Source organism: Microtus ochrogaster, unplaced genomic scaffold (genome assembly GCF_000317375.1).
Source record: "Microtus ochrogaster isolate Prairie Vole_2 unplaced genomic scaffold, MicOch1.0 UNK1, whole genome shotgun sequence".
NCBI lineage: Eukaryota > Metazoa > Chordata > Mammalia > Rodentia > Cricetidae > Microtus > Microtus ochrogaster.
The window spans coordinates 35,755,789-35,771,017 of NW_004949099.1; the positions used below are offsets into that span (position 1 = coordinate 35,755,789).

Consider the following 15,229-nt stretch of genomic DNA (forward strand, 5'->3'; position numbering starts at 1 on the left):
ACTGCTGCTCCTCTTTTCTCAATGGCTAGGATGATCTTTGTCTTCTGTTCTCAGACCTACAGATGATTTCCCAGATCCAAGAGCCTTTGCTAAAATCCCTGGGTTCTCTACTACCTAGGAAAATGCCTACACTCTCACATCTGCCAGGCTTCCCCATCACATCAGTGCTGTAGGGAATTCATGCACTTGCCTAGGTAGAACACTGATTCAGAGCAATGATCCTGGAGAAATGTCTTTGCCAAAGACTGCAGGTAGAAGTACCACACAGCTTTGCCTAGACTTGTCGCTGTCTCTGGTGCTGATGAAATGCCTTTGCGAAGGTCAGAGCGCTTGAGAGGGGTAAGGACCCTGCTGTGTACCTAAGGCTTCTGCACCTCGTTCCCTCATCTGAAAAGTGGGGCTGTGGTTCTTTCCCTTTCCAGAGAGCTGAAGATGGTTACCCCATAGGTAAACCTTCTATAGGGAGCAGGCGAGAAAAGAGAGAGTCTGGCAGACTATGTCCACATAGCTCTGAGCTGACTCAGGAAGCTAGTGTCCCCTCTAGGCTCCTTAGTGGGCCCTGGCAGGTCATACTTTGCAGTGTCAGGAGCTGGAGGGGACAGAAACAGCTGAAAAACAGGATAGGGAATGGGAGCTTTGATTGCAGAGGGGACCACCTCTCCCCAGGCAGAGGCTAGCTTGCACACAGTTGCAATAAAGTAATGAGCAAGCATGCAGACCTCAAGGGGTTAGAGGCAGCAGATGCTGGCCTCTGGAAAGGCAAGATGAGAGATCTTTTCCTACCACTGCAGCATCTCTAACAGTAATTACAGAGACCTGGCTGGAAGGGTTTGGAAGGCTGGAGGACTCCTCCCTCAGACTGTGGCTCCTCCTGAGGACCTGGCCACCCACACTAGGTTATTCCCGACCCTGCCACTCAATCTCAAAGCTCTTCTGAGACAAAGAAACAAAGCATTCTCTATACAAAAGCTAACACCGTGCCTTATATCCCCTCAAGATTTTTTTTATCCATTACTAAAACACATCTTTTTTTTCTCCTTTCTTCGAATCAATAGAATTGCTTTAGATGGTCAGAATGAGTGTAGGAAGCCAAGTATTTTCTCTTGCCCCAGATGGGATCAGGGAAGGGCTGAGATTAAAGGGAAGCCCAGAGTTAGTGACAGACAAGAACCAAGTCGGGGGATAGGCTGTCAAAGTAACCCCTAAGGCAAATCAGGGAATAGGCTGGGAAATCCTACTCAGGGTGGGCAGAACAAAGCTGGGGCTGATCTCATTCCTCCTTCTGAGTTCTCTGGTGTGGAGACACTACTCTACCATAATGAACTGTGTTTCCTTACCATGCGGCAGTGTTTTAGATAAGATGCCTCAGTATCTGGAAGGAGGGAGAGGCTGGCTTCCTGGTTCTGAGGCCACATGCACCACCAGAGGCCACACCCTTCCATCCCTGCTTAGGCTCCTGACCCTCAGTCCACCCCAGATGCCTGTGCAGAACCCTCCTCTGTCTTCCCTAGAGCATTTAATACAAGCCAAGCCCACTTGGCTCATCCCCTAGCTCCTTGACCACCATGACCCAAGTTGGAAGTTGGGTCTGCAGTAGAAACCACGGGGAGGGCTTCTCTGTTTCAGGAACTGATGGTGGTAGCCTTTCTTCACCCTACAGTCCCCAGAGAGAAGTTATTTTTTTCTCCCTGTTGGCCTCATGGAAGCTTTGACCTCATAGCTGCCCTACAAGGGGTTGGGGAGTTTGCTTTGTCTCTGGGGATTTTCTGTCCTAGGGATAATAACTTCTTGTCTGGGCTCCAGCCTTCACCCTACCCAGGCCTATCATGCCCAGGTCATTTATCAAGATGGCCACAGCTGGCTAGTCTTGGTGGTAGGCTGGAAGTTTCTGCTTTATCTGTGCAGTGACTGCCATGTTCTATGACACTCCAGGTAGTTTGTCTGGATGCCTCCTTTGGACATTTTCTCTCCTGGATCCCAAGCTGACCTTGTTTCTTACATTCGTTGACACTGAAGTCTTCATGCTGCCACACTGTCATAAGCATGATGGGTTGTCTGAGACCCTCCTCTGCCCTTTGTTACCACACAGCACAATTTTACATGATCCTGTTTCTCAGTGCCTGCTGGACAGCTCAGATGCACTCGGCACCCCTGACCTTGTCTTGCCTCCTCTGTCAGCTAGTCCTCTTATCCCAGGAGGAGGAATCTCCAACCTTCTAACATCCTTGTCTCCCTGAGCTTTACGACAAGCCTCCAGAACTTTCCCGGAACATTGAGCCCAATGTTGTGTCCCAGCTGGTTCATGCGGCACTTAAGATTTCCAGCTGTGTACACACTGTGTGACAACCCCAGCATTTTGAGGCTGAGGACTTAATGGCCTCACAGAGCATGTCAGGGTGATTACCCACACCTTGTGCACATGACTCACCCATGGGGCAGGGCAAGGGGTTGTACCCTCTAACCTGTAGAGCCCCTCATGGTGCTCTCTTCCTGCTCCAACCCGGGTCATCCTCCTACCCCTAAATGTCCCTCATCTATTTCCGAGGAAGGAAGCTGCTCTCAGCCTCAGTATGACCACGAGTCCCTGACAGGTCTCTGCCATGGAAAATGTGACCCAGGGACCTGTTGAAAACTGTAGCCTGGTACCTGCTTTGGTTTGAATTGCCAATGCCACCCCCAGACTCAGAGTTTGAGTGCTTAGCCCTCTGCCGGGGGTACTGTTTGTGGAGCTGTGACAGCCAGTGAATCTCTGTTGTCGATGTGGTGAGGTCTTGACTCAGATGGAGATGGACTTCTCTGCAGGCCCACGGGGGATTGTTTGATTAGAGCAATTGAGGGGAGAGTTCTCTCACCATTCTCTGGGCTGGGATCTTAGACTATGAGAAGGAGAAGGGGAGCTGGGCACACTTCGTGTTTCTCTGCTTCTCAGCCGTGGGTGCAATGAGGCCTGCTGCCTCAGCCTCTTGCTGCTGGGATTTCCCCACCACATGGACCCGAACCTCAAATTAGGAGCCAAATTTATTCTTTACATTGCATCTGTCAGGGTATTTTGACACAACGGCGGTCAAAGTAACCGAGACAGGAGACTCGAAGAGCCAGGACCCAGTCTGCAGAGGGGAGACACTAGGAGCAGGCCTTTGGAGGATACACTCAGCCTCTTTTGCAGCTCCCCATCTCACCATAATTTGAACAACCCCCACAAAAGCTTCCAGTGCCATGAAATGAGTTGCTCCTCCATACTGTTCCCTCCATGATGAGCTGAAAACCCTTGGAAACCATGAGCCAAAACAAATCTTTCCTCCCTGAAGTGTTTCTATCAGATGCCGTGGTTGTTAAGACACCAAACTAATTACTGCTGGACTCTGCAGAGTTGGATGTTCAGGATCACCAGCAAGGTAGGACCTGGGTTCTAACACCACCATAACTTGGGAGCAAGACTCCCCTCTGTGTTCCTGGACTTCTGTTTAGTTTTCCTCCTGCGAGGCTTTTTGTCCCAGCCTGGTCTTTCTTGCTCCAGTGGGAAACACAAGCTATGATATCAGACAGGCTCCACTATTTCTCTCAGTCCCAGTGGGAAGGGATGCCAGGCGCTGTGGCATCTGAGACGATGGGCATTGTCCCAAACCTCTCCACTACATATTGACTTTGGGAGGAAGCCTTGGAGACCCCAGCTGGCTCAGCAGCTGTGGGGGCAGGACTGAACCATAAACCCTTGAGATCCAATTGATTTCTCATTTCCGAGGAGCAGACAGGCGAGCTCTGGGCTGGCAAGGAGACTTTTCTGATACAATGCCTGGCTCTCTAAATCATCCCAGCTTCCATGGTGACATCCCAGGCATGGTTTAACCTCTCCGTGTCCTGTCTGATGTTGAGAAAATCCCCCAATCTGTTGCTCTAATTCCCTGGCGTTCATTCAGGACACCCCCTTTTATGATCTCTGCAGCATTTTGGTCCCCTTATTTAGAGCCTGTCTTGAATGTTGGACTCTTTTCAGCCAGTACCCCATTAATCATAGGTGAGAATTTTGGATGAGGTTTTCTGCCTGTGAGCCCATCACCTCCTAAGCCTACAAGAGGACCTCTCTCTGAGGGGTCCAGCACAGAGAATGTTGTTATGCTTGATATCTGAAATGCATCCCCCAAGCCATGTGTCCGCTGCTAATCTGTGGCTCTCTAGGACATAGAGGGACTTGAGGACATGAGATCTGTTGGGAGGAAGTTAGGGCCCTGGGAGTACTCTGTGGGAGGGATGGATAGCGATTTCTCAACCCTTGCTTCCTTTCTCTTCTCTTCCTTCCCTGTGAGCCCAACTCTGCTTCCATCTCTCTTCTTCCTGGCTCTGCGAAGCAAGTAGCTTCCACTATGGCATGTTCCTTCCATGATATGTGGTACCCCAGAGTTCAGAAACAATGGAGCAGGAATCTTTAAAATCTTTCTCCCCTCCCTTACTTTTCCTCCCTCCCTCCCTCTCTCCCACCTTTTCTTTCTTCCCCTCCGTGTGTGTGTGTGTGTGTGTGTGTGTGTGTGTGTGCGCGCATGCACACACACACGCAGCTTTCAGCAGCTAGCATTCATTGAGTTCTTAGGACATGTCTGGCATCTTTCCAACTCATCATCATATTTAATGCCCCCCCCCAACACTCCAAAGATGAGAGCTCCCACTATCCCTGTCTCATACCAGTGAGGGTAAGAAACATCAAGTCACTTAACCAAGGCTGGAGTTTGTAAGCACCAGGCCTTGATTTGGACTTGTGTTTGAGTTGTCCTAGTCAGCACTGTCACCTGCTCCTCGCCACACTGTCATGGAGGCTCCCAGCATCTGTCTCCTATAGCTCAGCACTTCACTACTTCCTGCCTTTGGGAGGCACCAAAACCCTCTGGGGATCATCTTTTACCCTGGAGAGAAGGGGGACTCATTTTCAGTGGTTGGTGAACAGGATCCTGCTAAGTAAGATGACTTCGTAAATTAGCCAACTCATGCCGATATGATTCATGAATCTCTTATGAATACATTTGGTAAGATAGCTCCCCGAGGGACCCGAGGAGCTCTGACTGACTCTCTACACCTTCCAAGCTTTGATATGGACATAGAGCATGATGGGAACACAGAGCTTCCCAGTCTGTGTGGGTGCTGGTACCTGTGGTCCAACCAAAGCAATATTTAAACACAAACAAGAAGAAACAGGGCTCATGGCTGCCACTGCCTGCTGCTGTCTTCGAACAACTCTGGTCTTCATCTCTGAAGCTTCTATGCTCCTGGCCTTCTTCTCTGAGGGGGACGCAGAATTCTTTCCCAAGGTCAGTAGGGAGGGTACTTAGGCTGTCACTTAAGTACTGAGAAGCATGTGGCTGAAGATGTATCCCAGGCACTTCTTGAGGGTAAAAGGTGAGGACCAACCTCCTCAGCCCTCTTCCAATCACGTGTGTCCTTGGATCAGGAGTGAAAGAGTGTCCTCGGACACTCCTCGGACAAAGGCTGGGGTTTGACAGTGCATCCTACATGTTATACTGGAGAAACTGAAGCACGGAGAAGGGATGTCAAAAGTTCTGGGTTTCTGGGGACCTCAATCGTACATAAGCTGGAACCTTCCTAGCTGGAAGGTACATGACAGGTCACGACTCCAGTAGAGTCCCCGAGCCCTCTTGTCCCTTCCCATCAGTGCCTGGATTCTCTTCACACCTTTGTCTCCCCTCCCTACATGTTGGCCTTCTTGGTCTCTTCAGCAAGAGTTGCCATTTTTAGTTTTCATTTGACATGATCTTCCTATGTATCCCAGGTTGGCCTTGAGCTATTGATGTCCTTGCCACAGCCTCTGGCATAATGGAATTACAGGCATGCGCCACCACATCTACTATGTCCCTTTAAGTCACCTCAAAAGAAATCTCCAGAAGCCTCCTATCGTAAAGAATTTCAAGCCTCTAATTTCAAGCCTTCAGAATGCCTGAGACAAATAATCAGTCTTGCTATAGGTTATTTCTTCTTTTTATTTTCCTTTCCCCCATTCTTGGTTTGATAAAAAAAAACAACAACAATTGAGCTGGGCAATGGTGGCGCACACCTTTAATCCCAGCACTCTGAAGGCAGAGGCAGGTGGATCTCTGTGAGTTCAAGGCCAGCCTGGTCTACTAGACCTAGTTCTAGGAGAGGCTCCAAAGCCACAGAGAAACCCTGTCTCAAAAAAAAAACAAAAAAAATCAATTTTTAAAATTTTGCTTTTATTTTTTCCATCCAGCATTAGGTGCCATTGTAGAAATTATAAATTATCTTTATGGGCGGGTGAAAGGTTAACTGATAAATGAACCAGTAAGAGAGTCTTTCAGAAGGGAAGCAAAACAGATCTCAAGAAATTGTGGATTAGAAAATCTTCAAGCCCCCAAGGAGAGGCTGCTTTCAGGAACTTGAAAAGAGCGCCCTGAGGACCCACACAAGTCAGTTTTAGTAAATGAAATTTAAACAGCTTCACCAGAAGGCCAGAAAGATTGTGTTGAGCACTGTGGGAACAGCAAGGCACTCCTGGGGCATTCATTCTGTTCTGGAAGATCACGAATGGGCTTTTGATGGGACCAAAAGGGAGGCCGCACAGGTCCTTGGGCCGAACTTCTTCACCTTCAAGACCTGGTGCTTCTGACCCTTTCACGCAGCTCCCAGGCCCAGGTGAATGCTATCTCTGGGGTACTTAGAAGCCCCAGTGAGAAGGACTAGACCTCCCTGGTCAACTCCTTGCTCTGTCCCACACTTCTGTAGTGGGAGGTTTCAGTCCCTACCTGAGGCCCAGTGGGTCAGTTGGGCCATGGCAGGATAGGACACTGAAGGATTTTCACAGGTTCGGGGCTCCCAAAGGGTTCTTCCACGTAGCCACAGGACCCCTGAAGGAGATAAGCAATTTTCTTGGCCTCCTCTGCCATGCACTGCCGTCTTGGTGTGAGAACACTGAGGCCCTAGTGCCAGCACCTAGCAGGCTGGGGGAACTGCGGCTTGCACCTTGAAGGATATCGTGGGAAGATGCCCTGGCAGTGTGACCTGGATGGTACTTCAGCTTGTCTAAATCTGTGGGTGGGATGGGTTTCAGGAAGCCTCTGACAGGGCCCCAGTGACTAAAGGAACAGGCACGTGAGAACTGTAATTGCCTAGTAAACACAAGCTGGTCCATTGATCTGTTTCAGGCCCATTACGGCCAGCTGGGGGAAGAAGGATGGAGGTGATGGATTAGGGGTTTCCCCAGGCCAATGCAGGATCTCCCTGGCAGCTTTTCCAGAAAGATGCCGCCTGAAGGGTATCAAACCAGTTCAGCATCCTACAGATCTCCAGGACCTGCTAGAGGTTCCCAGGTAAGGCATGTGAGTCACGACCCAAGTCATGTGTGGTGGGATGGGGAGCCTGGCTAGGACTGGAGGCCCTGGATATGCTAGCGGTGCAGACCAGGGGAGAATTCAGGCTGAAAGATTCTTCTTTCTTTTTTTAGTGGTGGGAAAATGCACAACCCAAGCATAGAGAAACAAAACTGTGGCAGGTTGTCCACCCAAATATTATCAGTAGTTAATGCTGTGTGACTGTACAGCAGTTTCTTTTTTCTCTCTTTATTTCTGAATCCACTAGACCTCTAAAAGGATATATATGTTCTTTAAGATCAAATGAAATAGCTAAAAAGATTTTCTTGAGCTCTAGGGGAAAAAAAATCCCATGTCAGCATCTAGGGAGAAAGTTAGGACTTGGAGTTGGACCTGTCTCCAAGTTACCAGATTTTGCTAGTCATGATCTTTTTGCCAAGACACCTAGAGTCCTTGTCTGCACTTGGATCTCACGCCTGTCTCACAGATACATGGGTATGCAGGGATGATTGCCTGGAATAAGGGGGGCGGCGATGGGGAAGGAGCAGGAACCAAGCGAGGACTCTCCAGGATGTTGGGGCTCCAGGCTCCCCCGCTGTGGGTCCCTCTTCCTTCTGCTGGGTTCCCTCTGCCATCTGCCTCTCCAGCCACCCGCCTTCGGCTGCTCTAATAGAAGCCGACAGTCCCCATCTAGTCCCATTACCACCCACACAGAGAAGTGGGCTGCAATTCCAAGAGCTGTTGGGAGGCTGCTGGCCAGCTTTTGGGTCATCCATTGTTCTGAATGTCACTGGGCCTGTGGCTGCAATTACAAGCTTATTCAGCTCCCAGAGCACAACCCTGTCATCACAGTAGTGAGGAGGAGGTAGGGAGGGGCCAGGACCAGGTTTGTGTCCATGCCCCCCCCTCCAGCCAGGGGTGGGGGGAGAGGGAGAGCCTTGCGCATAGCTGCTGTTTCCTGCCTGGCCACAGCAATGCTAAGTCGGGGCTCCTCTAGGTCTCCAAGCACCCACTTGAGGGTTTACTTCCCTGGCTGGCAGGCACAGGTTGTATGCCTGAACAGTGTGGGAGTCAATCTCATTGGTGCCCACTATAATCCTGCCTCTTCTTCTCGTTCTGCACCCTCTGCCAGTCCACGAGTGCTCCTGTGCACCTGACTCCCTGGTGCCTGTCCCTGGTCTCCTTGGTGCCTGTCCCTGGTCTCCTTGGTGCCTGTCCCTGGCCTCCCCTCCACAGACAAGCTCACAGATTTACTCAGTTTCAGTTGTACCTCTCCAACAAGCAGCACTGGCAGGCTCCAGGCTCGAGGGTCGTCCCTGACACAGCTACCAGCTGCTTCTCTGGAGTCCTGGGGAAGCTCTTCTTCCTTCCCTACGAATGGGCTTCTCTGCTTCTTTGGGAGCCAGTGGAGATCCCTCCAGACCCCTGTGGCTTTCTGTCTAGTGTTGGCCTCAGGCTCACACAACTGGGCAGATAGGTAAACTGCTCTTGCATCTCCTAGGACAAGAACCCAGGGACTAAGAAACAGGTTGGTTCCTGACTCATCCCTGCAGTATGGAGTAGGGTATTGGAGAGTGAGGGGGAGAATGATTTGCTACAATCTTGTGTTGACCTTGACCTTAGCTGGAAAGCAGAGGAAGAAGAGGAGGAGCTCCCAGAATCGACTAGAAGATCTTATTTACTTGGTTTTGGGTCCTCTTTTACACCAAGTCTTCTGTAGAGACCAGCTGGTTTATCTCCACAGGTCCTCTGGAGACGACAGAGCTGGTAGGAAACCAGTCTGGCTATGGATTTTAGGGGTTGGCCTGATCCCCCTGTGCTAGACTCTCTGCCTGGCCTTTGACTTTCACTCAGCCTTCTCGGGAAGTTCAGTATGTTGTCTGTGAGGTGTGTTGCCTGGTCCTGGAAAAGGGATAAAGGCTATGCGGGGATCAGTGACAGGGTCAGGAACAGATGCTGGGAGTCTAACAGAGAAAACTTGTGGTAGTTTGGAGTGTCCCCAGAAACCAGCAACAGACAGACAAGTTGACACATTATTCGTTGAGTAGTCCTCCCAAAGGATCCAAGAAGCTGTTATCTTATCAGATCAATAGATAAAGCAGACTATAGGAAACTACGACCCAGACAGACAGGGGTAGAGCTGAAATCGGGAGATAGTCCACTGACCCGGGATGACTTCTGGTCCGCGCAGAAAGGGCGGGACCTGAGAGCGCTCCTGAGACATTCCTGAGAGCCTCCCACCTTCTTCCTCTGGGACTTCCAGTCTCCAAGTCTATTGTCTGAGCTTCCAGAAAAGACCCAGCAAACTTTCTGGGAACTAAGAGATGGGTTTTCCTAGTATCTACTCTAAGCCTTGAAAACAACCTTCAGTTTTTGCAGGGTCATTGAACCCCTTCCTGCTGCTGCTGGACACGGTGCCCCAGGGGAGCCATGTAGCAGAACACGGAAGAGCATGAGGGTAGAAGAGAGGCAGGGAAGAGTCTGCCACACCTGGGCCTCAGTGTCCCTGTTCACCCTCACCAAGGAAGCCCTGTCCTTAGACAGTACCAGCACAGTGTTCACGGAAAACCCAGATGACTGCTGGGGTGGGAGGCACCCTCCTCCTCTGCTGACCCAACAGGGACAGTCCACAGGAAGGAGTCAGAGCCCTCTGTCTCATGACACCCGTGTGCCCCCCGAAATCTACTCTGTTATCTCTTTGGTGTTATCCCTAATGCTCTACTGGATGGGGCAAAGGGTTCTCAAGGATCCAAGTGAGCCTTGTGGGTCTTATACCCCTGGACTTGGCCCCAAATTTGGCAGAGACCTTGCAAACCCGGGTATACTTGGCCCTTCCCCTTGTCTCCCCTACTCCAGCCTGGCTAGCTTCAGGGAACCCCTCCTCTAAGCCTTGGATTTAAGGACCCTGACTACGTAGCCCTCTGTGGGCCTCACCTCCCCTTGTCTCTGCTTCAGAGTCTTGCCGTTTTCCCAGTGGCCTCCTCTTGAGTAGCAATGCCTTTCCGTGTGTGTGTGTGTGTGTGTGTGTGTGTGTGTGGGTGAGCACGTGCATGCGTGCATGTGCAAACCCTTTTATATTTCTCATTGTTTCCCAACAAAAGAAAGGGGACACAATCATAGAATCATCCAATCTCAAATGTGAAAATGGTAAGTATTGGGAGTTCAAGACCCCAAGTTCAAGCCCAGGTATGGGTCTTTGTTCTATGACTGTCCGTGACTCATCTGACCTCACTGTCCACTCACTCGCAACAGGGAGGATCACCTGCCAGCTCTGCCTCACTGAGCGACTCGGAGTTCAGTGACGTTACGTGTAAGTGCTCCTTTCTAGGCGGACCCACCATTACTAAACAGATGAGGAGCCCGCGGGCCGGGGTGTCAAAGAGCTCAGGTAATTCCTACTTCTGGAGACTGGAGATGGGGCCAGAACACAAGTGTTGTGAAGGGAAGAGAAATGCGAGGAGAGAAATCGGCAGAGATGGAGAGAAGAGCAGAGGTGGAGGGAGGCGAGAGTGATGGGCGAGGAGAAAGGCCACTAAAAAAGCACAAGGTGGGAGGGAGCGAGAAAACAGGGGGGCGGTGTGGTGAAAGCATGGCAACCACAAGGACCACGAGGCCATGGAAGGCATGAGGGACTGTGATTGGCTTAGACAGAATGAGGACAGCACAGGGCAGTGACACCAAGCTCCACTGTGTCACCACTGCCCTTGTTCTCTGGGTTGTCAGCCAGCTCAGTGAGGACTGAGAAATCCTTAAAATTAAAGCCAGTCTCCTTGGCCCCTTTTTGGAAGGAGAACGATTGTAAGGAAAACCGAATCTGCCACAGGAAGGCCAGGCAGTGTGCACCCGTTGAGCATCCGCTGAGCCCAGCCACCCTGTCGCAAGGAATACACATAAATGTAGAGTCAAATTCATCTCTCTTCTTTGCCAAATCCATAATTTACACAAGATGCTCAGAACATGGCTGGGATTAGAGCAATGGGGTATGATGACCTTGAAAAGCAGGAATCACTCACGTAGGGCCAGAGGAAGGAAAGAGGGATGGGAGGATGGGGAGGCAGAGAAAAGCAAACAGATCACACAAGACTAGCAAGAGGCCAAAGCAGCTAGTGTTAGATGCTGGGCTCAGAGAGGAAGGAGATTGGCAGGGGAGGGAGGAAGGTCCAGTTCGCACCTTTGGGAAGCCAGGTCGGAGCAGGCAGGCTTTTGCTCGGTGTCAGCGGCAGGGCAGCAGAACTGGTGCAGCACGGTCTCATTCCTGCGGGCAGAGAGGGGAGGAGGTCAGAAGGTAAGGCAGGCTGAGCCAACTCTGAGGACCCCTCAGCATCTTCCCCCAAACCCGGCTGTCCTCTCCCTGCCTGCGACCCCCAGTGTCACTCCCAGGTGGCCACACACTGCTCTGGAGGAGTGTGCCGAACACATTTCTGCCCATCCAGGCTTTCTTGATTGTTTGTGGGACAATTGAAATGCCTGCCCTGAGCACAGCCTCCCTGGTTTCGCCGTTCTTGTGCTGCAGTGAGCGTCCCTGCAGGAAGCTCCTACCTGTGAGTCTCCGTTCATGGAGACGCCTTTTATCCGAGTTAGTTCTTTATGACCCCATTCCTTACAAGTTCTGCGAGGCAGAACAAGGTCTAGACACCTTTGACTTGAGGACTCAGCCTCCATACAAAGCCCACCACGCACAAAGCCTCCTGGCATTCAGGCAGCCATTCCGGTCACCTCCTGGAGGTTCAGGGATGTAACCGAGCTGTCTGACGGAGAAGAGGAAGTGGAAGTCTAGGTTCTAGCTGGAACTCTGGACGGCCAGCTGTATTCATGTTTCACCGCTGTGGGCCTTCATCTTTCTATTTGCTCTATTGAGACAGCTTTCACTTTACTGACGGGGTTGAACTGGAGAAGCAGCTCTCAGCCCTAGCTGCCTGTTTTAATATATACCAGTGCCTAGACCCTGCGCCCCAGGGACTCTGAGTCACATGGTCTGGCAGAAGTTCTAACACCAGGGCTCATTCTAAACTCCAGGCTGCCAAGGTCCCTTCCCTGCTACCACACTGTGATTCTGATACCCGATGCGCACCAAGCTCGAACTAAGACTACATTGACTGCAGGGTGAAGTTACCCAGCCCTGTTGTCAACATTCCCTTCTTACGTCAGAGAATGCCAGGCCTAGAAGGATCCTGGGTCACCTGAAAGAGGCTTTTGGACTTCCTTTAACGCCCAGAGTACATTGTCCAAACCAGAGCTTCCCTTAAAGCACATTTTGTAGAACAACAAAGGGGGAACAGTTATGTCATTGGGGAGGTGAAATTCTGTCCCACTTCACAGACCTCCCGGGCCCAGTGTTGAAATCTGCCTTCCAAGCACCTCTTAAGAGTTCCTGAGTCAGCCAGGCAGGGGTGGCATGCTCCTTTAATTTCAGCACTTGGGAGGCAGAGGCAGGTGGATCTCTGTGAGTTCGAAGCCAGCCTGGTCTACAAGAGCTCGTTCCAGGACAGGCTCTAAAGTTACAGAGAACCTGTCTCTGGGGCTGGAGGGGGGGGGAGTTCCTGAATCCTGAGACCAGAGATTAATATAGCATACAAAGTTCAGCTATAGCCGTAAAAGAAAGTAATGCTGGGGCCTATGTTAAGTAGACAGTTACAGAGAGGGTATATGTTTAGGTAAGAAAAGAATGAGGAGGAAACAAAATTAACTTATAAGCTGGGGAATGTTTTTGAGCAAAACAGAGAATAGGGATGCCATTAAGAAAAAGATATCCTGGCACTGCGGTTTATAGGAGGCTGAGGCAGAAGGGTCTGTTTGAGGTCAACCTGGGCTACATAACATGTTCCAAGCTGGCTGGTGCTATGTGGTGAGACCCTACTGCTATAAAACAATGCTACTATAAGTCAAAGGCAACAGACTGGGGAGGTGTATCTTACCACGTACAGCAGAAGGCATGAAAGTTTGAGTCTAATGTTCCCCATGGGCTCCTGTGTTTGAACTCTTGGTCTAACTGGTTATGCTCTTTGGAGGGGGGGGCGGTTGTTGAACCGTTAGGATAGGAGACATGGCTGATAGAGCTGGGTACCTAGGAGCTCTCTCTGGTCCCGTCTCTTTTTCCTGAGCTTCAAGCATATGAATAAAGCCACACTGGAAATTTACACTACCACAGACCAGTGGTTCCCACCACCATGGTCTAAGCTGCTCCAGCCACCACGTCTTCCCTGCCATGTTGGACTGTGAACTTTAAAACTGTGAGCCAAGATAAACCGCTTGCACCTCACGTTGCTTTTCTCAGCTATTCTGTTAATTGGTATTCTTCTTACACTAAGCTTCATTATATCCTCATTGGAAAGACAACCCCAAGAGAGAAAAATGTGGAAATAATCATGGATAGAAGAGAAAAAATAAAGAGCCAATAGATATATAAAGAGATGTTCCGTATAACTTCTAGCCAGGAAAATGCAAATTAAGGTAGCACGGAGGTACCATAGTTCATCCATCAGATGAGCAAACACTAAGAAGATGCCTAACTGCTGGGGTTATTGAGGCTGTGGAAGATGGGGGTGGGTGGCTCTCAGTTCTGCCTGAGTAGGTATAAATTCTTATAGCTGCTTTGGTGAATAAAAAGGATATACCTTCCTATCCAGAAATACAACTTCTGGGATTTTATACTTGCAGTGATGCGTTTGTTCTAAATGTTTAAGGGAGTACTGCTTTTGGGGAAGAAAGAATAGCTAGAAATAATAGGAGTCCCCAGGAAGCAAGGGATGGATAAGATGGTGAGACCTTCATCCATACCTTGTAATTACATGCCTGTCCAAAAGAATCAGCACTTATCTCTTGGTAGATGAAGGTCCACACTCACGGCTAAATGAGAACATCCGGCCCAAGGGAAAGTATAGAGCACAATCCCGACTTAGTAAGGAGCAGCCACCTCCTTTTGTCAACTTTACACAGCCAGGGTCATCTGGGAAGAGGAAGCCTCAATTGAGAGCGTGCTTGCATTTGATTGGCCTGTAGGGAAGTCTGTGGGGGCATTTTCCTGATTAATCATGGATGAGGGAGGACCCAGGTTACTGTGTGCAGTGCTGCTCCTGGGCAGGTGGTCCTGGGTTGTATAAAGGAGCGAATTGAGCAAGCTATAAGAAGCAAGCTAGGGCACAGTGTTCCCTGGCTCCCCTGTGGTCTCTGCATCAGGCCCTACCTCCGGGTTCCTTTCTGAGTTCCTGTTCTGACTTCCCTCGGTGATGGACTATGATGTGGAAGTGTAAGCCAGACAAGCCCTTTCTTTCTCAAGTTGCTTTTGCTCGTGGTGTTTATCACAGCACTAGAATATAAACCAGGACATCCCCTAAATGTGAATTCGAATTCGACATGTGTGCACTTCCTGGTTTAAGAGTGCAAATTAAGCTGTTAACTTTGATTACTGCAGTAGATGAAGCTGGGGGAAAAAAGAGGTCAGAAGTAGAAGGGGAAAAACAATGCTTCGTGTAGCAGTAACCAGGAAAGTCAAATATAAATTTGTGCTTAGGCTATCTATTACTGTAAATTCATTATAGCAAATATATGCTTGGATGGGAATAGAGAGTATTAGAAACCAACACAAATACTGATGCCATTTCAGGAATCACATATAGTTTTTACATTGAATTGTCTAATTTAAAAGATTGTCAATTCTTAGTTATAACTTATGATTAAAGATTAAGAATTCAACAAATATGACCTTGTAAAAGGTTGAGGATTGAGGGCATAGATCAACAAGAGAATGAAGGCTTAGCGTATGCCAGACCATGGATTCAGTATCTAATATGGACAAAGAAATGAATAAAAGGTGGCGCACGCCTTTAATCCCAGCACTCGGGAGGCAGAGGCAGGCGGATCTCTGTGAGTTCGAGACCAGCCTGGTCTACAGAGCGAGTTCC

The 15,229-nt window shown here is 49.8% G+C and overlaps 1 protein-coding gene across 6 annotated transcripts in view; it reads right to left on the minus strand.

Moving 5' to 3' along the window:
- Nucleotides 1-15,229, minus strand: part of Iqsec3 (IQ motif and Sec7 domain 3) — a 103,297-nt gene that overhangs the window by 59,015 nt on the left and 29,053 nt on the right. For 5 of the 6 annotated variants that reach the window (XR_001229355.2, XR_001229356.2, XR_001229354.2 and 2 more), the window contains exon 2: nt 11,500-11,583. Coding sequence is in view for 2 of the 6 variants with exons in the window: in XM_005365159.2 (XP_005365216.1) it covers nt 11,500-11,583 (84 nt within the window). In the remaining 4 variants the exon portion in view is untranslated. Of the gene's footprint in view, nt 1-11,499; nt 11,584-15,229 lie in introns of those variants that run through there. The other variant, XM_013353009.2, reaches the window with a different exon arrangement.